This window comes from Tinamus guttatus, unplaced genomic scaffold (assembly GCF_059628265.1).
Source record: "Tinamus guttatus ecotype Peru unplaced genomic scaffold, ASM5962826v1 Tinamus_guttatus_pri_ptg000364l, whole genome shotgun sequence".
Classification (NCBI taxonomy): Eukaryota; Metazoa; Chordata; class Aves; order Tinamiformes; family Tinamidae; genus Tinamus; species Tinamus guttatus.
Genome location: NW_028288898.1, coordinates 4,075,775 through 4,097,132, shown reverse-complemented (window position 1 = coordinate 4,097,132; position 21,358 = coordinate 4,075,775). Strand labels below are relative to the sequence as shown.

At 57.6% G+C, this 21,358-nt stretch overlaps 1 protein-coding gene across 3 annotated transcripts; it reads left to right on the top strand.

The window, feature by feature from the left end:
* Nucleotides 1-11,316: 11,316 nt before the first annotated feature.
* AMOTL2 (angiomotin like 2) lies at nt 11,317-19,794 on the top strand. 3 transcript variants are annotated; one of them, XM_088530279.1, is made up of 9 exons: nt 11,317-12,057; nt 13,735-13,999; nt 15,998-16,142; nt 16,571-16,663; nt 17,584-17,879; nt 17,994-18,286; nt 18,478-18,683; nt 18,907-19,104; nt 19,514-19,794. In XM_088530279.1, exons 1-9 carry the CDS (start codon nt 11,318-11,320, stop codon nt 19,570-19,572), a joined length of 2,295 nt encoding a protein of 764 aa, XP_088386405.1. In that variant the 5' UTR covers nt 11,317; the 3' UTR covers nt 19,573-19,794. The 3 variants fall into 3 exon arrangements, with proteins under 3 accessions (XP_088386405.1, XP_088386404.1, XP_010219524.2); XM_088530278.1 differs by having other exon boundaries at nt 18,478-18,689; nt 18,949-19,104; XM_010221222.2 differs by having other exon boundaries at nt 18,478-18,689; nt 18,946-19,104.
* Nucleotides 19,795-21,358: the final 1,564 nt, after the last annotated feature.

The following is a 21,358-nucleotide window of genomic DNA, read 5'->3' as shown; positions in this document are numbered from 1 at the left end:
CCATGTAATTGGTGTAGAGATAAGACAACCTAATCTCTATGGTGTTTAAACGGGGGAGAGAGGAAGATCCTTCTTCTTTCCACCCATGCATCCTGCTACCCATCCACCTAATGCTCCCGGTGTATAGTCCGCCCTAAGTTGGTCTTTATGATTTCTCAGCCTAGGATCCTATATGGATGCCTTGATATGCAGAAATGCAACTGGAGAGGTGGGTGCATCAGGATATGCTCCCTGCACTGGGCACTGATGAGTCTGGAGAAGACGTCCAAAGAGTACGTGGTGCTTTCTGCTCCTGCCAGAGCCAGGACGTCAAGGATCCAGGAGGACTGAGTATCAACCATGACAGATGAGGTTCTGCTTGGTTTCTGACATGTCCTTACATGTTTGTCCTTACAGAAGTAAAGCACCACTTGCCTTGTGGCTCAGCAGCCCCTGATGCACCCACTGGTCCCATAGCACTTGCTGGAATCACCCTTGTAAATCCTGAGCTGTCCCGGGAAGCTGCAGAATTTGGACACTTCTACTACAAACCAAAGCGAGGTCCTCCCTCCCACCACCAGTGGACACAACCAGATGGCTGCTGCTGATTACCTCGGCATGCAAAAGGAATGGCTCTGATGTATGGAGATGAATCTCTTTCCAGCACAGGAAAAATGCAAACCTTGGGCTAACGCTTCTCAAGGAAACCCGCGTGGCTCAGTGTCTCCCCAAGATAATGCTAGGAATTAGCTGAAGTGCTGGAACTTTCAGAGAAATTGCTCTGCAGCGGCTCTCCTGCCAGCACAAATGCTGCACTTGTAGCAGAGCTCGGTGAGAGCCATTTCTTATTCCACATTCACTTAGCCAATCTACGCATTGGAGAGCTATTTGACAGCTTGTAGCATAAAACAGCATCATTAGGCACAAGAGTTAAAAACAGCCCTCCTCCCGCCCCCCTGGCATGACTCAGACAGGGCTGCTTTTCCAGGATGACTATTTCACACCACTGCTCCGTTTGGGAACGCAAGGCTGAGCTGATTTTGCTTTGGCTGCATCCCTGGCAGGTTAAGCTCATAGCCAAGAAGCTTTGGAGCTTGTGTGGAGCCCAGATGCTTGGCTCCAGGTTTCTTCTCATATTCACGAGGGAGCAGTGGGAAACAAGAGGGCTGCTGTCCCTTGTTTGCTGATGATACCAAACTGGGAGGAGTAGCCGATACCCCAGAGGGCTGCGCTGCCATCCAGAGGGACCTGGACAGACTGGACAACTGGGCGGTGAAAAACCTCATGAAATTCAACAAGGCCAAGTGCAAGGTCCAGCTCCTGGGGAGGAATAACCCCAGACATCAGTACAGACTGGGGACTGACCTTCTGGAGAGCAGCTCTGCAGAGAGGGACCTGGGTGTCATGGTGGACGACAAGTTGACCATGAGGCAGCAGTGTGTCCTTGTGGCCAAGAAGGCCAATGGGATCCTGGGTGCATTAAGAAGAGCGTCTCCAGCAGGTCGAGGGAGGTGATCCTGCCCCTCTACTCAGCCCTGGTGAGGCCGCATCTGGAGTATTGTGTCCAGTTCTGGGCCCCACAGGACAAGAGGGATGTGGAGCTGCTGGAGAGAGTCCAGTGCAGGGCTACAAGGATGATCAGGGGCCTGGAACATCTGCCCTACGAGGAGAGGCTGAGGGAGCTGGGCCTGTTCAGCTGGAGAAGGCTGAGAGGGGATCTAATCAATGTCTACAAGTACCTCAAGTGAGGAGGATGGTGCTGGCCTCTTTTCAGTGGTGGCCACTGAGAGAACTAGAGGAAACGGCCAGAAACTGAAGCATCAAAAGTTCCACAGGAACTTAAGGAAAAATTTTTTGGCAGTGAGGGTGACAGAGCACTGGAACAGGCTGCCCAGAGAGGTTGTGGAGTCTCCTCTGGAGATCTTCAAAACCCGCTTGGACGCAGCCCTGTGCCACATGCTCTAGGTGACCCTGCGTGTGCAGGGGGTTGGACTAGATGACCTCTAGAGGTCCCTTCCAACCTTAAGGATTCTGTGATTCTGATTCTCTGCCCCTAAAGCTGCAAACCTCTCCAATTCATTTTGCAGGGTAGGGTGCTGATCTAAACACTGTTTGGTGATGGAGAGTGGACACAGGCTGCTGGGATCTCTGTGACCAGCCAGAAAACAGCCCCACTAGCGAGGACTTGCTGCGAGGTAAAGTGATCTTTCAACCTACAATACGTGTTCCTCTCCTGCCCTGTGGCCACCCCATAGTGGAAAGTTGTTGGAAGGAGTCACGTTGACTTGAAGGTGGCCTGGGGAAGGACACGTTGGGCAGAAATGTGTGTGCTTCAACCATGTGGATAGGGAATGGACACTGCTCAGAGTCAGGGCTGGGCTGGACTCAGACCCCTGAGCCTCCTGCTGAGGTTCCTGCTGCTTTGCAAGGAGACCTGCTTGGAAATCACTTCAGGTGCAAAATAAAAAGAACTGCAAAATTTTTGCCCTCTTTGGGATGGATTTTCACCTCCCTGTTGAGGCAGCCACAGTAGGAAACTTGCTGCCTCAGAAAACTGCCAACAAGATTCTTTGAGAGCTCTTATTTACAAGTTGTGTTGACTTTTCACATTTTTCTCCAAAGGAAAAGGAATGTTTTCAGGTTTCGGGAAACAGAAATGCCTGTGTCTCTTTCTGGCCATCAAAACCCATGCAGAGTTTTCTGGTTCTCTAGCGAAAACAATTCCCCGCCTTGAGAAAAGCTCTGTCTCGTGATCTTCTCAGTCTCCTTCCAGCCTTGTCAAGCCTTCCCTGGAAAGCAGCCAGCGGCGCTGATCCTTCCCACAAGAGATGTGGGGCTGAAATGGTTTGTGTCGTGCTTCAAACCCGGGTCTTTCTCCTGTCCTGGGTGGGGGCATCCAGCTGGGTTGGCTCTTTCAGAGCTCTGTCTGGGGGAAGGTCTCCAAGTGGCACATGCAGGGCTCCTTGGGCTGCTTTTATGAGAAAAAAAGAAAGATAAACGTGGGGTTTCTGAAGCATCAGGAGTGGGGTTGGAGGCCAGCTTTAAACATCAGCTCACAGGGAAACTGGGATGGTGACTGGAGCAACAAATGGCAGCAACTTATTAAAAATAAAGGTAAATAAACAAAAAGAAAGACATGGAAGATGCACGGGCTTCCAGCCTGTCACCAGCCCCCGGTCCAGGCACCAGTGGGCAGATGGAGATGCCCTGACCCTGGCGGGACTCCCAGTGCACGGGGCCCGTTTCCAGGATCCTGCTGCTCCGTCAACCAGGGGCACGGGGGCTTTCCTGGAGCCCTCCCGCGGGCAGGAAATCGCGCCCAAAGCTTCGCATTTCTCAGGGATGAGTGAAAATGCCTCAAATGTGACAAGACGGCCCCATTCTAGGCAACTGGCCGGAGCGCTTTGCTATGGAAATGCCAGGGAGCGTCCCCTGGGGCTCCTGGAGCCTGCTGATGGCTCTCGGCATCTTCGCTCAACCTTTATTCTTGCTAAACACTTTGTTTGCAGGGCAGGCACCGGAAAATAAAGCCCTGGAGCAATGAGCCCGTTTCAGGAAACCAGGGATAAAGGAGCAGCAAAAAGGGCAATTTAACATCCAGGAATGGAAATGACTCAGCTCAGGAACAGAAATTTGAAATGCAGAAATGAGGAAGAGAAGGACCCCAGCCTGTCTTTCACAGCCTTGTCAAAATTTCACACCTTGTCCCTGGCATTTCCTATAGCGCTCCTCATGTCACGGCTCAGCCCATGTCTCCTATTTGGAACTCTCCCTGCCCCACGACTTAGCCCCTGGAAGATGCCATCCAGCCAAGGCCTATTTTGGCCAGGGAACACCTTGGTCCCAAGGTGATGGCTGATGTCCTGCTGCAGGGTTGTGGCACCCTTGATGACTGGAGAGAGGTCACTCTTCAGGCACACATTTGCTCCAATTTTTGCTTTCAGAAGAAGAGAAGATATGGTTATGCCCCAATGAAGCACAGGGCAGAGACTGAAGGCAAAGACATAGTCTGAGAAGAGAGATGCGGTGTGGATAGGAAAAGGCCTAGAGCCAACCTTGCGTGACTCTCACCTGCAGCCAGACCCTGCATCCTCCCTTGTTTAGTGGAAGTCTCTGTGCTGCTTGCGAGGGGACCCAGGCGAGACACCAGCTCTGCCCAAGCCAAGGAGAACAACCTGCTATTTCCTCAGGAGATGCCTTGATGTCCTCAGGAAGATCATCACATCATCCTGAATCCTGAGCCAAGCAGCTCATTCTTGTATTCTGATTCATCCTCCTTTTTTTATTAGCCCAAATATTTATCTTCCTTGTCTAAAAAGGCCTGGCCCCCATGGAGACCCACCTTCCCATATGTTTCTGCACTGGGTTTTGGTGATCCTCTTCCCAGGATGAGGTTTTCGCTGAGAGCTGCTGGATCACTCTTGGGAGTCCATGGTGAGTTTGGTCTCTGGTGCATGCACAAGAGGCAAAGCAGATGTCCTGGTGCTGGAGCTGTGTCCTGGGGACAGGACTGTCCCATCAGCCTCTCCCTGGCAGTACGGACCCCGGTCCGCCAGCTGAGCTCACGCCAAAGCTGCTTGGGTTTCCCATCAGACTGGGCGGGATGTATCCTCCCCTTCCTCCAGTGCCCTTATCACGGAGCCTTATCAGTCACTGGCTCCCAAGCAGTGAAAAGGGGAACAAGGGAGCCGGGAAGAAAAACAGAAAGGGGAAGTCGTTCACGCCTGTGTCCTGCCCCTTCTCTCCAGAGCAGGCTCCCTGTGCGAGCTGGGACGTCGGTAGCTGCACGGAAGCGCTGGGAAAGTCCCAGGAGTGGGATTCCCTCGGCCCCACTTTGCAGCACCATCGCAGCCCCAACCTTCTGCTGGCGTCAGAGCTCAGATACTCCTAAAATGATGCAACTCCTGTTGAGCGTTGCAGGAGAGCAACCAACAGCACAGGACATGGAAGAAGAGCCCTGTTCAGGCCTGACGTGCTTTGAGGGTGTTTCCAGGACCAAAGGGTGAGCAGGTGCGGATGCTGGAACTCCAGCCTTTGTGCACTGAGGCAGCCCCAAACTGCACTGCCTCCATTTCAGAGCATTTGGCTTCAAAGTGCAATGTCCAGGAGCCTGGAAAAGGGACAAGAGTGTGGAGGTGTGATCAGCAACTGCCTCCCTGTCCAAACGTCACTCACCCGGACACACGAGGCACCCCGTCCGCCGCGGAGCCAGTTCTCCAAGGGGGATCAGGGGCCAACGTCCACATCTCCTGCGAACCACATGGTGATTTTGAAACTGGTGATATGGAGATGCTGGCATGGAGCTGCACTCCAGCCCAGATGCTACAGCATGGGAGCTGCATCCAACCTTCATCCCTACGTCAGCAAAGACATTATCCAGGAGACCGTGGTATTTGCCATTTAAAGACATATTACTGAAGTGACCTCAACAGGTTTGGCAATGGGCTACTAACATGGCTAAAGGACTAGAGCATCTCTCATATGCGTAGAAAGACTAAGAGAGCTGGGACTGATCAGCCTGGAGAAGTCTGAGGTGGGAGGTCTTCGGGATGTGTATAAGGAAGCATGGGCTGAAAACATCCCTGGGGGCAGGTGGACTTGCCTTTGGGTTGTGTCCCAAGGGAAGTATCTGAGGTCAGACAAGTGGACTATTAATACCACCTAACATGGCAGGCCCAGAGCTGTGGGTAGGCAGCCTCCATGGCTCAAGCAATTGGTCCTCTTTAAGCTCATAACTCTCCATCTCTGGCAGCTCCTCCTCAGGACATGCTGTGCAGGAGCACCCCCGGGCTGCCCGCTGCCCATTCCCGGTTGTGTCGGGGCAAGCAAGACCAGGCTTCTGCTTGTGTGGCGAGGAGAAGTGCCCAAGCACAGCCTGTGCAGACCCGGGTGCCCCTTCTCAGGAGCTTGAGAAGGAACCGGATACCTGAAGGGAGCTTTCCAGGAAAAATCATGGAGCACTCTGGAGAGCTCAGCATCCCACGGCCCTGCCGTTACGCAGCCCAGCGCTGGGGACTGCGCACCTGGCTGGAGCCAAGCTTTCCCCACCAAAACAGATGCACTCAGCCAAGCTCAGAACAGGCTGCCAACCTCCTTTTGGCCACTAACCACCCTCCTCTCCTCGCCAAAGCGCCCGCAGCTTCCCTGCCCTGCTTCTGGATTTGCAAAGGCTGAGGCACTCCGGAGCCACGGAGCGAGCCGAGGTGATCTCATTGCGGGAGTATTTTCTTGGCTCATTCATCTTGCTCCAACGCCTTGCAGATAAGGCTCGGCGGTGAGGTCAGCGGGAGGGTTTTGCATTGTGGAGCAGTGTGTCACGCAGGACACAGGGCCACCTGCAGTCGCCTGCCCTCCGGACTGGTGCAAACACTGCTGCACCAGCAGTGCCCCTCGCCACCCTGCCCAGAGCTGCCCAGGCCGCTCTGCCATCCCTAGCACGCTTGGGGTGGAGGCTGAAGAAGATCTTGGTTGCTTCTCCCAGATATGAAGCGCAGCCCATTAGTTTTTTTCTCAGGTATTTGCTGTAGAAGCTGGTCCTCATGTCCATCTCCCAAAGCCATGGTCCATGTGCAGTGCTCCTCCCTGCAACCTCTAAAGTCCCTCCAAAGCAGGAAGGGTAAGATAGGAGATAGCATTTCTCTGGATGAATCAAGAACACAGTTTCACGGCTATAGGAAAATGTTCTGAGTCTCATCAACAAGGCAGCATTGAGATGGTCACTAGAAAACTGGAGCAGTTTCAAGCTCCAGGTCAGAAGTTGGCAATCACAAGCCACCGAGAGCATCGGGGACATGGCAGAGGAGGAGGCATCATGCCATCCACATGGTCCCTTCTTGCACAGGCAAATGTTCCCATTCCTTTGCCGAGCTAAACAGAGGCACGAATCCCTGTCCCAGGAACCAGCCAAATCTGGGCTCGTGGACCCTGCTCCACCCTGAGGAACAGGAGCATAACATGAGCCACCAACCTGCTTCCCGCCTGCCGCTGGGCGCCCAGCCCGACACACGCACTCCGGAGGCAGGGGCGATGCATGGGATACAGCGAAGAGGTTAAAAAATAAGAGTAGGGGATTGTTTTCTTCTTCAGATCACTTTCCAAATTGTTATTATCAGCCCAGGAGGGGTTTCCTGCTGCCAAAATTAGAACGGGGCTGAGATAGCAAGGGAAGGGAAACGGGATGACGCAGGCGAAGATAAGGCCAGCGGATGAGCCAGAAGAGCTGCAGCGGGGAGCCAAGCTGGCTCCATGAGAGCTCCGGTTATCTCGGTGCCTCCTGGATGCTGGCTTGCTGCATCCCAGCTGGGCAACCCGCTCACCACTTTGGGCCTGCCTGGAGAGCAGAGGGCTTTGAAGAAGCCCTGCTCTGCTGGAGACCATGCAAGGTGGCCAAGCCTTGCTTGATGCTCTTGGGATGTGTCACCAGACTTACCATGTTTTTGGGGACATGGGAACATGGTGTCTGTGTGCACCATCCTTTCTTCTCTCCAAGGACCAGTTACAGCTGAGAGGGACAGACCCACAGCTGGGTTTGGGGGTATCTCCTTTTTCTGCAAGGGCCTGTGCTGATTTCCACCCAGTAAGAGGCTGGTTGGGTGTATTTGACCCGTCACCAGGAAATATTTGTTCTGAAAGCTCTTGTTTCTTAGGCCTTTTGTTGCTTGGTGGCCTCCTGAGTGCTAAACATAAGCTCAGCACCTACATCCCTGGGGACACTGTGGGCCTTTGTCATGCAGGAATCCAGATCCAGCACATCAGCGTCACAACCATCGGGTTGCATCTGCCCCAAATCTCAGCGCTCACCACGCTATGTCCCTCTCCCTCCTGGCACCTTCGCCCTTCCCGCAAGCTCCACGTGCACCTTCACTGTGCTCCTCCGCTTTCAGTCACTGCTGCTGTTGCTTACTTCATGGGAGCTGTGTTTTATTTATTTATTTATTTATTTAATCATGATTTATTTTTGGAGATGAAGCTGGAGTGAGAGGATTGCAAATGCTGATGCCTATCTGGAGCTACAGTGACTTTTGCCAAAAGGCAGCTTGGCCATCAGATGTTAATGCCAGCCCAGGGGGCGGGAATCAGCCCAGTAGAGAGAGCAAAGCAAGAAGAAGTGGTTGGAAACTCAAATGTCGCAGCTGATGGAGGGCCTCCCCCAAAGACCTGGTGAGAAAGCACCACGTGGGATCTGCAGGCTTGACCCAAGTTAGAACCAACCCCATTCCAGCCACTCCAGCGCCGTAAGGACCGTGCAAAGAACTTGCTGGCGTGAGCAGAGCGATTTTTGGGCACCCGCTGCCTCGTTTTGTGCTGTCCTGGCTTTGCATCTGTTGCTATCCCGCGTGCAACTGCCACTGGCTCTTTGGAGGATGCTGCTCCCCACCTGCTCCTGAAATGGAGACTCTAAAGGGTCTTTGGCTCTGTCCCAGGGCCCTGTGAGCAGACAGGTTTCCCCCGAGCCCCCTCTTTTCAACACTGTCTCCGTGCTGCAGCAGCCACAGGGCTCACTGAGGTGTCTCCAGCGAAGCGCCAAGTCCCGCCTGAGGCCGAGGGGTTTTGTGTGGGTTTTGGAAGGTGCTGAAGTCCCCCTCTTTCTCTCTCTGCAGAATGGGAGCTTAATGGCCCGTATCTAATTAGCAATTTTCCCTGCACCTGCCCCTCTGCCAGCCCCTCCGACCATCTGCCGTCTCCGCGGCCAACGGGCTGCGTCGCGGCGGCGGGCGAGCACGCGTGCGCGCTGCAGGAAAGCGCGAGGGGACGAGTGTGCAGGGCCGCCCTCTCCTCCGCGCAGCCCTCGAGCCTGGCAGAGAGACCGGAGGCCAGGGCAGGCTGAGGCTGGAGGACGCGCGAGGGAGCTGCAGTGAATCCTCTGTGTGAGGGTTGCCGGTAACTGAGCGCGGTCACCTCACTTTGGCGTCCCAGCACAGTGACCGGAGGGTGGTGGTTAGTGGCAGAAGCAGCAAGCTGCCTGTGGCGGGTGGCCGTGACCGTGGGGCATCAGGGGACGGGCCAGCTTCTGTTTGGCGCTTGTCGCTTACTTCAGACTCTCTCCAGTTGCCCCGATGGTTTTGGCTCTCCAGAGACTATATTGGTGATGCTCGCAGCCTCCTGCAAGCAAGCGGGGCAAGTGACAGCAACCGGCAGTGTCAATACTTTGCCCTGTCCCCCAATAACATGGTGCTAGGAGTCCTTCAAGCCAGGAAAATGACAGTGGCTGAAGCACGGGTGGCTTTCTCTAGGGCTGATCCCCAAGACGTATCCGCCAGTAAAGCCTCCTCCAGCTTGGCAAGCCCCATGGCCTGCACCAAGAGCCACAGGGCTCGTGGACAGCTCGGGCCTTGAGGCATGTCTCGGAGGAAGGTGTTGCAGGATACATGCCCAACCAAGGACCTCACTCCTATTGGCATTAGCTTTTGGGCTATGACTTGAACACCTTGATTTGGAGACTTTCAGCTTTCCAGCTGACTTCCAGGGCACTAGGGAAAGGCCGAGGTGGGCCTTGTGTTGCTCTTCTGTTGCTCAGTGGCTTATTCAGCACGTCTCTGCATCACTCGCATTCCTGCTTGGGGAACAGACTTCTTATTTTTCCTTATTTTCCCGGCGAGCCCTTTCCAGGGATGGTACCTGTCTGGGCAACCCCTGTACAGCTACTGTGGGTTGGTAGCCAGAGGACCACCAGCCTGGCCACCCTCCCACAGAGTCTCTGCCACACTGAGGGTGACCCGATTCTTCCCAAGGCAGCTCCTATGGGATCCCACCTCCCAGAGTTCAGCTCCTCCAAAGCCACTGGCTATGGAGCCCCATCACCGCCAGGGAGGGTGAGCCCAACATCCGAGTAGGGAACGGCTCCAGCCAGGGGCTTCTTGGGCCTCCTGATGCTCCGGAGGCTGCAGCTCCCTCTTGGGAGGACCATGGGCCGGGTCTCCTGCCAGGGAAGGAAAGGCTCCCTCCATTCCCCCTTGCTGAGATAACAGGGGCGGAGGGGGGCAAGAAATATGCGGCAGGAGGGGAGAGGAGGGAGTTAATCTTTGACCTGAGGTGAGCAAATTGCTGCCTCCAGCTCCCCCCGGCATTGTGCGGGGAAGGGGAGAGGAAATCACCACATTCCTGAAATTACCAAGTCAATGCAATGTCGGGAGAAAGGGGGGCGGGCACAAACTGGGAAGGAGAGGGGGGGACACAAAGTGGGGCCGAGCCCAGCCCGATCCCCCGCACTGGTCCTGGGGAGCATCCCGAGGAAACGGGGTGCTCCCACCGCCTGCTCCGAAGGAAGGGCCGGGAAAGCCAGGCCCGCGGCAGCCCCGGGGGGGCCCCGAGCATCTGCGCTCCTTGTGCCGGCTGCGGCTTGACATCACGCACCGAGCGGGGGGAGCAGCAGATGGGCAAGGCAGAGTTGTCGGGTGATTTTTTTTTTTTAATTCTTTCCTTGCTACCGGGCCCCGTTTGGTGGCGGGACACAATGGAGCGTCCCTGGGAGCTGTGAGGAGAGCAGCAGGTTTGTTGTCCCGGACAGCTGGCGGGCAGAGCCGGGCAGCCCCCCCGGCAGGCGCGTGTCCCCGGCAGCTGCGAGCCCGGGCAGGGGCCCCGCGCGGTGCCGCCGCGGCCGCTCCGAGCTGCCCCTCGGCCGGCGGCTCCGGTGACTTTTCCCTCCGGGATTTGGGAAGGGGAAAATCTCCGGGACAGGCTGAGTTGGGGGGGTGTTACTAGCCCCGGGGTGGTGGCGAGTGCGAGGCGGGGGCCCCTGCCCGCCGCGCTGCCCGCGCTCCCCCCGGCGGCGGGGCGGGCCCGGCGGGGCGGGCCGGGCCGGGCCGGGCCGGGGCGGGCCCGGCGCCGCATTCCTGGCATAGCGGGGCCCGGCGCGGCCCCCGGCCGCCGGCGCGGAGCTCAGAGCCGCCGCCCGCGCCGCCCGGGCAGCACCGCCGCGCCGCTCCCCGCCATGTCGCGGTAAGTGCCGCCCTCGGGCCCCCCGGCGAGCGGCAGGGGACGCTCCGAGGGGCCCCGATCCCGCGGGGCCAGCGCCGCCTTTGCCCCCGCTCCGCCAGCCCCGAGCCCGCCGAGCCGCCCGCGACGGCAGCGCCGGGCACAGCCCTCTGCTGCCATCCCCGCGGGCGCTTTGGGCTGCTGCTTGTCCCCCACTAAGTGAGCAGGATTCCTGGGAAACCAAAGCCCGGGAGAGAGCGCGAGGAGACGCTTTGGGTGCTTCCCATCTGTGTCGCTTCCCTGCCGTCCGGGTTCCTTGACGTGCCCTCTCTCCCCACACAGGTGCCCCCACGCGCCCCGTCGTCGCTAGAGCTTTGGGCGCCTCTCTGCGTCGGAAGCGGAGGTCGCTGAGCGAGCGGCCGCGATGAGGACGGCGGAGGATTCCAGCGGGACCGTTCTGCACCGCCTCATTCAGGAGCAGCTGCGATACGGCAACCTCACGGAGAACCGCACGCTGCTGGCCATCCAGCAGCAAGCGCTGCGCGGAGGCGGCACGGGCAGCCCCCGCTCGTCCCTCGAAAGCCTTACCCAAGAGGAAAGCCAAATGGTGCAGCAGTCCACACGGCAGGAGCCCCAGGGCCAGGAGCATCACTCCGACCATGTCTACTTGGAAAACAGCCTCTATCGGCTTTATCAGCCCCAGCACAAGGGCGAGGAGCTGCCCACGTACGAGGAGGCCAAGGCTCACTCGCAGTACTATGCCTCGCAGCGGGGCGGCCAGCAGTCCGGCGGGCACGGCCAGGGCGCTCCTGTTGAAAGCGGGCAGCGCAAGGCTGAGAGCGGTGCCCGGCGCCCGGACGACTCCCTGAAGGACCTGAAGCACGGCCACGTGAGGTCCTTGAGCGAGCGCCTCATGCAGATGTCTCTGGAGAGGAACGGGGCCAAGGCGCAGAACCACATGAGCTCGTCCCACAGCTACCCCCAGCTTTCCAGGCACTACCAGCTCTCTGCCCTCAGGGGCCAGCACTCGGAGGGGACGGAGCCGCGGGGACCTCCACCGGAGTACCCCTACATCCTCCCCTCCCAGGACACCTCCGTCGCTTACCTGGCAGATCCCAGAGCCTGCTCTCAGGAAGGTCCGGCATTTCAGCACCCCAGCGTCAGGTAACCTGCAGGACCTGTGCTCTTCTGGGGGAGCTGCGTGCTCGGACGTGCCTCCCAGCCCCGTGTCCTGGTGGCCCTGGCATGTGGAGAAGATCCTGGGCTGGGGGGACTAGCCACAAGTTGTCCACCCAGCGTGGGGACAGCGGCCCGTGCACCTCAGGTAGCGATGGGAGCTCTAGGGGCTCTAGGGCACATCGCTCCCTGCAGGTGAACTGAGCCAGGTGGGCACATGGGACACAGGACAACCTCAGGACAACAGGGCTCATGAAGCTATGGGAGATCCTGTAGCCCCCCGCTGGGGCACCATCCATACCCGCTGAGTGCACCAGTCCTCTCAGCTCCCCATTGAAGCACCAAGGCCACACTTTTTCCCTGGTGTAGCCAAACTGGAGGTAAATTTTTCCAGTTGGCAATGAAATGCCATGGCCTCCACAGACCCTTCCCCCTCCTAATGCTCTGCATGGAATTTTGGGTTAATTTAGAAGCTGGAACCAGACCAGGAAATGGCTAAATTTGGAACAGGCATGGGCCAGGGTGGAAGGAAAATGCTCTCACCAATCTGTGGAAACCCAGTCTTGTAGTCCCAAACTGGGGGGAGCTTGTGGGCTGGTGACAGAGCAAATAACCCTGGCAAAATGAGCCGGCATGCCATCCGAGGGAGACGGATTAGCACTGGATTCACTTGCTCTCCGTGCCCTGGGGGAGCCTCCGGCAAGCTGACGGAGGCCTCCTGTTCTGCCGGCTGGAGTTGCGGGCCGTGTCTCCGGCAGGAAACATTTCTCCTCACGCGGGAACAAAGAGGGGAAGGGGAGGCTGCAGGGGCGACGCGGTTATTCTTTCCCGGTCCTATATCATCCCGCAGGAATGCGGGCCCTTGGCGGGCAGCCGTGGGTCCCGTGCTGCCTCGGCTCCGGCAGGGCGCCCGCGCGGCATTCTGGGCATTCCAGGCTGCCGCTGGGATGTCGAGGAACTCGGAGCAGTTGCTCTGGCGGGGAGGGTGGCGGGAGAGCCCGGCCGCCTTGGAGATAGAAGAAGAGGGTATTAATAATCTCTCGGTGAGCTCTTTTAGTAAAGAGCCACCTCAGGAGCCTGCAGCCTTGCCCTGGCCCCCCAGGAGAAGGCCAGGAAGCTGAATTTTCCCCTGATGCCTCTGTTACTGGTGCTCCCAGCAGTGGGGTGGGTCTGGGAGTCCATCCTGACCTAGGGTGGACATCCTTAGGTTTTGGAGTGACCCAGACACTGAAAAATCCCAGGTTTGGAAATGTTCTGGGCACCCATAGCTCAAGATGTTAGGGCAAGGTGCATCCCTGGCCTTCCGTTACAAAGCAGAGGCTTCCCAGCTCTGCCTGGAAAACACGGGAGAAACCCCTGAGAGCCTCCCCTCCTTTGAGCTGAGCCAGGTACTGTCTGAAGAGGCCTGCTATGTCCTCAGATGTGTCAGCACAGACCAGTGCCTGCCTCCCTGGCAAGGCATAGCGTGGCCTACAGGGGTTGCAGGGGCTGCCTGTTGCTTTGCTCTTCCACATGGGTCAGCTGGAGGTTGATGACACGGGGGTCCCGTGAAGGGGCTTGTAACGGGCTCCTAAGAGCAGTGAGGAGCCTGGCCGTGCTCTGGGCTGCCCGACATGTGTCAGCTCTGCGAGGCCTCTGAGCGCCCCTACCCCTTCCTCTCCTCAGGGTGATGCCGCCCCACGTCTCTCCGGCTTTCCTGCCGCAGCAGAGTCCCCTGTGCCACAGCCCGCTGGGCTCGCTCAGCCCGGCTGGGATGGAGGCCTTGATGACAGCCCAGGTGGCCTCTGCCAGCACCCGCTTGGCCCACGCGGAGACCGTGCTGAGAGACAACGAGAAGCTGCTGCGGGAGAACGAGAAGCTGCAGCGGGAGAGCGAGAAGCTCCGGCGGGAGCTGGAGGGCTACGCCGAGAAAGCAAGCCGGATCCAGAAGGTACACGAGCTGCGATGGCGGGGGCTGTAGACTGGCGTAGGAGCCCATCGCGGTGCCCGCGGGCCGGCTTGGAGTGCCCCGTGGGGCGGGAGGGCCAAGGGCTGCACGTTGATGTTGCATCTCGCCTACCGTCTGGGGAGGCTCTGAGAGGAGCCCAAGGCGCTTTGGCATTGGGGATCAAGCTGAGGTGACCTGGCCTGGTTTTGGTGGTGGTTCAGGGGAAACTTGGCACATGCTGGTCAAGGAGCTCCCTGGAAAAGCTGGTGGCCCTCAAAGGGACATTTTCTGAAGGGCACTTAAGCCCTTGTGGTGCACATACATTGTATGTGAAGCTTGTTGGCCATGTGCTGCCTTGACATAGCTGGCGTTTCCCCAACCTGCGGGGCCAGGAGCATCCTGCTTTTCACCCTGGCCTTTTCCGTCGAGGCTCATCGCTCTTGGAGGAGGGAAGTGAGGCCATGGGAGCTCGCACCCAACCCGCCGCGAACTCATGGCTGATCATCCCCACCACAAGGGCTTCTGTGGAGGCCTTGCTGGGCCCGCGCTGTGGCACGTGCATGCCCAGGCCCTGGCTTTGTCCCTGGGTTTCTCGCGCGCTTGGCTGGAGGAGGATCAAACAGCTGTTGTGAAAATTCCCCCCCCTTTTGGGGCTTAAATCTCTTCCCCTTCTGTCCAGTGACTGTTTTTTACCCCTCAACACTACCCCTCCAAACAGCTGTGCTTCAACGGCACACAACAGGTCCTCGCCTGAGCTGCTGTGCGTTGTGGGGGGAAAAAGAGCCCGTTCTCTGTCTCCGGTAACAGTTGGGCCCTCTCTGTCTCTCTCTGTGTCTCTCTCTTTCTGGCCATCCCTCCTGCGCCGGGTGTGCGCCCGGCCGCCACAGAAAGCCCTTTGTGCAGCGGCGCACAAGGGGAGGCCTGTTCCCCGCCGGCGGCGCAGAACAAACGGGCCATTGGAGGCCTCCTGGCGAGGAGGGAGGCTGTGCCGTGGAGGCCGCGGCATGCGCCAGCCCCGGGCCGGGGGCACCGCCAGGGCCCGGCAGCCAGAGCAGAGCGCAGTGCGGGGAGGCGCGCGGTGGGCTCGGGCACGGCGAGGGAGAAGGCGCGAGTGGCAGCGCGCTTGGGCTGAGGCAGGACTTTCCAGCAGGCCTGGTTGGGGCGCGGAGGGCTCTGATCTCCGCTGCTGGGAGCCTCTTGGATAAGTGCAGTTATTTGGGCAAAAATGCACCCGTACCGGTCGAGCTGGTCCGGCTCGAGCGTGCGCTCTGCCACCACCACAAGCTCTATGGTTCTCCATGAGCAAACGCCACCTTGGCGTCCCACCGCTGAGCTGTGGCCTGGGAGGCCTCTTGGACCCACAACTACTGTGGGCAGATAAGCGCTCCAGCTAGAGCTACCCTTGGAGTGTCCTCCCGGGGAGTTGATGGTGTCCTCCCGGGGAGTTGATGGTGCAGGGATGGAGCAAACCCTGGCTCAAGCCAAGCCCCAATTCTCCAAGCACCACAATGTGGTTGAAGAAAAAAGGCAGGTCCCAAACAGAGGGGCAAGGGAAGATGAGTGAGTTTTGGAAGCTGTGAAATGATCTGGAGATGGTTCTGCCAGCTCAGGTTCGCATGAGGTGAAGGGAAAGGGTTTGGAGGTGTTTTATTGACATGCATGCAATAATTATGGGCAAAGCTTGGGCCAGGCAAGTGCAGGCAGGTTTTTCCTTGCACTCACTGGCTTTCTGCTGCTCTGCATCTCTGTCATGACCTGCAAAGTTCCTGCTGTCCCTGTCCCTGCTGTGGGCCAGGGGCTGGTTTCAGGTGTGAGATGAGAGCTTGGGTTGGTGGAGGCGAAAGACAAAATTACTGACCTCTAGGGTCCTGTGGATTCTCAATGCTCCTTTGGCAGCTCAGGTCAAGTTGAGAAATCTGGGCGATCTTTAGCCAACATCTCCCTTTCTTTTCCTCATTCCAAGAATATCTAACCTCAGCCTGTCATTTCCTCCTCCCTCAGCTGGAAACAGAGATTCAGCGCATTTCGGAGGATTATGAAAACCTCATGAAGGCCTCTTCCAAGCGGGAAGCACTGGAGAAAGCCATGAGGAATAAGAGAGATGGGGAGATGCGTCGGCTCCAGGACTTCAACCGGGACCTGAAAGGTGAGGGGCTGCAGGCAGCACTGGGAAGGGAGCATCTCTCAACTCTGCTGTTCAGAGTGAGCGAGGATGACAATTATAATTGGCCTGTGATCTGGACTGGGGTGGTGGAGCTCTCTCCACGTGCCAGACAAATGCCTGCCCTTCTCCAGGAGGTCAGTCCTTTCCCAGTGATAGTGGGTGCATGTTGCCAGGTCACCCCATCCCTCTCGTCCATGCGAGCCCTCGGCCAGGATGGTTTGGTGCTTCCATCTAGCTGGCAGCACTTCTCTGCTCCTCCATCCCAGTGGGTGCCCTTGGCCTTTTCCCAGCACATCTATTTTGAGCTAGTTTTATTAGGGTGGGTATTTTCACTGGGAGCCAGGCTGCTCCCAGTTAATTCCATTGAAATGATATTTGAATGTAATCGTTTTTAATTGCTTTTGGACCAGAACGGCTGGAGTCTGCAAACAAACAGCTGGCCAGCAAGACCCAGGAAAACCAGGAGAATAATCAAGGCACTGTGACGAAACTCCTTGCGCAAAGTAAGTCCCCACCAGACCGCTCAATGCTGGTGCAGTGCAGGGACAGAGTTGCCCACTCACCTCCTGATCCCTGTCTCATGGGCCCATGCCGGTGGGACAAGGTATAGTCCCTTTAAGCTGGAGGAGGAGGCGGATCCTGAGTGGAAGCTTTTGCCATTCCCTAGGGAGAATTAAGCTGTTCTTGGCACTGGACGCGGGCCATTAATCCCGGCCTGGTGGTGTGACCTGCATTCTCCACATTCCAGCCACTGCTCTGGCTCTTCCAGCTCAAAGTCCGCACTCCCTCCCCTCTGTAGCCCAGCCCTCCTGTAATTCCCTTGCCTTACACCTTGCCACTACGTGGGGTTGGGCTTTTAAGGGGAAAAATATATCTAGATTCATCGCTTTGTTTTTGCCAGAGGTTGGGAGCACATCTGATAGCCTCTCATGGCTGTTCCCACTGGTTGCTTTAGTCTGGAGGCCACCTCAGGCATGTTTTTCAGTGGAAAGACTGGACGTTAGTGGGCATTCCCTTCCCTAAGGTGGCTAGATGCCACCAGGACAGCTTTTTCCCCTTGTGTACACCAGGCCTGAGTCCGAGGTTAGGCTCAACAATGCCAGGCCTGGGCACTTTCTGTTGTGGGTCTCCATGCTCCTGGGTAGATGTCTGGCTCTGACCCGGGTTGTCTGCTGAGGGAGGGATGGCCACATGGCGCAGGCAGGCTGGGCCACAGGAGCAAAGTTATGGGAGCAAAATGCCTTGTGAATGCGTGGGGAGGAGAGGAGGAGAGAAGCCCTTGGAGCTTGCTGCCTTGCGTGCCCTGCTCCCTGTGCTGCAATGCAGTGGGCAGGGGACTCTGTCAGCCTTCGGGCTGCCAGGGCAGGAGCCCAGGAGAGCTCTGCGCTGGGGCCGTGGTTGACACGAATGTTGCCTTTTGCAGGCTACGAGCACCAGCAGGAGAAGGAGAAGCTGGAGCGGGAAGTGTCCCTGCTGCGCAGCGCTAACGAGGACCAGCGGCGCCGGGCAGAGCTGTTGGAGCAGGCGCTGGGCAGCGCCCAGGCCCGCGTGGCCAAGGCGGAGGCCGAGCTGCGCAAGAAGCGGGCGTACGTGGAGAAGGTGGAGAGGCTGCAGGCAGCGCTGGGCCAGCTCCAGGCCGCCTGCGAGAAGCGGGAGCAGCTGGAGCTGCGGCTCCGCACTCGCCTGGAGCAGGAGCTGAAGATGCTGCGGGCTCAGCAGGTGAGGGGTCCGCGGGTGAGGACGCACACTGGGGGCCAGGGAGGCATCGGGCATCAGGCAGTGTCTCCTCCTGGCCCCGCTCACCCTCTCCGGGGCTTTTCTTTGCTCCTGCAGAGGCAGGCAGGCGCCCCAGGTGCGGGAGCCTCGGAGCTGAGCGCCCACACGCTCTCCGAGCAGCTGAGGGAGAAGGAGGAGAAGATTCTCGCCCTGGAGGCCGACATGACCAAGTGGGAGCAGAAGTATCTAGAGGAGTGCACCATGCGGCAGTTTGCCATGGACGCTGCGGCCACCGCGGCCGCCCAGCGGGACACGACGCTTATCAGCCACTCCCCGCGGCACTCTCCCAACAGCAGCTTCAACGAGGACCTCCTCTTGGCCAACCACAAGCACCAGGAGATGGAGAGCAGGTAGTGCCACCTCAGCTGGTGTAGAGCAGCAACACGCTGCTCTTTCGTCCAGCTGGGCAGCACCATCCCTGAGCGTTTCCCGCGGGGCTTCTCCGTGGCTACCAGTGGCCAGACCAGCTGTGCTTTGTCCAACGGAGGCTTTATCATCCTTTCCTCGCCCTCTCTCAACTTCTACCCCTTCACCTCTCCAGGTTAAAAGCCCTGCACGCCCAAATCCTGGAGAAGGATGCCATCATCAAAGTGCTGCAGCAGCGCTCGCGGAAGGACCCCAGCAAAGCCCTCCAAGGCTCCCTGCGGCCGGCTAAGTCTGTGCCATCCATCTTTGCAGCCTCTGGGAGCCAGAGCTGGCAGGGTGCTGGCCCGAGCGAGCGGCTGGCAGAGGGCACCTCCCGTGGATGTGCAGGTAAATGGAGGTTCCCGCGTGCTCCTTGCCTCTGCTTTGAGGTAAAGAGTTGTCTGGAAGTCCCCCTTGCTCTCTGGACATTTGGGAGTAACTCTCTGGCATTCAAGAGACTTGGGGTGTTTCTTGGAGGATGTGGCATTTGTCCACCAAGCTGCGTGACTGGGGGACACGTCTGGGGGACTTGTCACAAAACGCTCAGGTCCCTGACAGAGCTGAGCGTCTAAGCTCCAACAGCATCTCCTCTGCCTTCCTCCAGCAGGCAAAGCCCCAGCGGAAGAAGCAGCAGCGCTGCCCGCCCCTGCCCTCCTGCCCTTTCACTCCAAGCACGGCAGCAAGGACGGCAGCACGCAGACGGACAGCCTGGCTGAGAGCAGCGGCCAGGGCGAGGGGCCCGAGTGCCCAGCCAGCTCGCTGGGTAAGTCCTGCTTCCCTCCTGCCACCCGAAACGCCCGTCCAGGCCCCGGTGGGGCTGGGCACAGAGGAAACCTGGGGCCGTTCCCCGGCTCTGCTCCGCACATCTTGCATAGCCGAGCCGTGAGCAAGGAACTGGTTCCTCTGTGCCAGCCACCAGGGCTTGGCCTCCCACGGCTGTGGGAGGTACCGTGGGTGCCACGCGGCCGGCGCTGGAGGGGCTGAGTGGAGTCGCTGGCTGGGAAGGAGCATGGAAAAGCGCAAGGGAAAAGGTTAGGGAGGGGAGCAAGGCTGGGTTTTCCTCTGCCAAAGTGCAGAGCTCTCAAAATCACCTGCCGCTGTTTTAGGTACAACTTCTGTGAAGCTCTTTGCTCCTCCAGGGCTCTCATGGTTTTCACTTTGTTTCTTCACAGAGAACTTGGCTGCAGCCAGAGCCCTTGACCTGTCTGACATGGTGGAGATCTTGATTTAAAGACGGGCAGTTCTGGCCACCCAGGGCAGACGTGTCATCCTCTCCCAACTCACAGACTGTTGTGTGGTCAGAGAAGCCCTTTGGTCACAAGCTGCCTGGACGGGACTTGTTCTCCATAGCAGCAAATTCCTGGATGGCGGAGTTTGAGGGAAGAAGGCTTCGCAGGGAGGATGTCACAGTCTGCGGGGAGCAGGCTGTGCCCCGGCCCTCCACACATCCTGCTGTGGTCAGTGTGCTGACCGGGACGACAGCAGCATCTTTTGTGGGTGGACTGGTTTGGAGAAGACCCCAGCAACATCCCCTGGCACCGCGGATTTGCACCGCCAGGGCTGGGGAGCGGGGCTTGCTGCTGGGACGTCACCCCTCGGCATCCCGTCGTGGCCACGGGCATGTCCTGCGGGGCTGCACAGGACAAGGGGCGCTCTGGAGCGCTCCGGATCCTGGAGGTGTTGGCGTGCGGAAGCTGTACAGTGACGAGGGGCTTGCAGCCCAGGAGACGTGATCCCCCTTGTATATACATCCGTGTTTTGTAGAACAGGATACCGCAAACGTATTTATCATTTCAGTTCCTTTCCCTTCCCCCCTTCTCCTTTGCTGACCCTGGGGTGTCTCTCCTTCCCCCTCGCTTGTCAGGCCCTTCATGTTCTCCAGCCCGGATCCTGTCTCTGTATCTCTGCCTTACGTGTCCTTCAAGGTGCTTTCCTGTGGTTCCTCCGACTGGAATTTCCCTTCTGTCTGAACAGTAGCCGTGAGCCAAATATCTGTGTGCGAGTACGGATACGTCTCTGCTTCTGAGCTGCTCTTCGTAGGGGCAGAGCCCGGAGGGATCTCCAGCTGCTCCCCATCGACTGAGCCCTATCCAAATCCACGTGGCCAAGTCGAGTGGTCCTGGGGCCAGGAGGCAAAACCTTTATTTGCCGGCACGGTACCTTTGGGCGCAGCTGCGGGAGGGAGAGGGATTTGGAAAGGAGCTTTCAGAAGAGTTCTAGGTATGTGTCAATCGCCAGGATTTTCCTTATAAAGGGAGGGGATGGGATGACGCTTGTGCAAAAAGAAGAGAATGGAAGGTGGAGGAGAAGTCTAAGGAGAAGAAGGTGAAACACTCTTGAAGAGAAACAAGCATGTCTGATTTCGCTGGGGTGGGACGTTGTGACCCTTTTCTGGCTCTGCTCCGAGCTTTGCCTTGGTCTCTTCTCACTGGGAATCCTCATACCTCCCTCGTCTACTGGCAGCTGGTTTCTGGCAGTAGCCAACATTGATTTTAGTGAGAGTTTCTCACTCCTCTGAACTCGGGTGCTTTCCAGCCTTGGCCCTCATGTATATTTTTGTTTTCTTTCTTCTTTAAACACCTATGCATTTGCTGGGCAACTGCATTTTTTATTTTCTCTCCCAGACACGTAAAAAATGCGTTCGGTTCTCGTGCATTGTTTACAAAGTGGAAAACAAAAAAAAATATGAAAGAGGAAAAAAACACAACTTAATATATTTTATATTAATATTGGTTATTTCTTTTTAAGTATTTTTTCGTGCTGTGAACTTTTTTTTTCTGCCAAAGACAATGAGTTCTTGTTTGTGCATTTTAAGTTATCTTAAGTATTTAAACATAAACCTGGCTGTTTCGTTACGCCGCCCTATACCGAGATTGCTGTAGCATTCCACTTGGTATAACAGTATTTTAATAAAAAAAGTACAAATATCGACCCAAAGGTGCTCTTTTACCACGCGACACAGCAAAAGCAAGTGAGACAGGGCCAGGCAGGGGCTTGGCCCATGGGACAGGGGTGGT

What these genes read in the sequence shown, in the direction of transcription:
- AMOTL2 (XM_088530279.1), top strand. Translation starts at nt 11,318, where the DNA reads ATGAGGACGGCGGAGGATTCCAGCGGGACCGTTCTGCACCGCCTCATT. An exon ending in CTTCAACCGGGACCTGAAAG is followed by an intron (nt 16,143 to 16,570) that starts GTGAGGGGCTGC and finishes CTTTTGGACCAG; the next exon opens with AACGGCTGGAGTCTGCAAAC. An exon ending in AGAGGGCACCTCCCGTGGAT is followed by an intron (nt 18,684 to 18,906) that starts GTGCAGGTAAAT and finishes GACAGAGCTGAG; the next exon opens with CGTCTAAGCTCCAACAGCAT.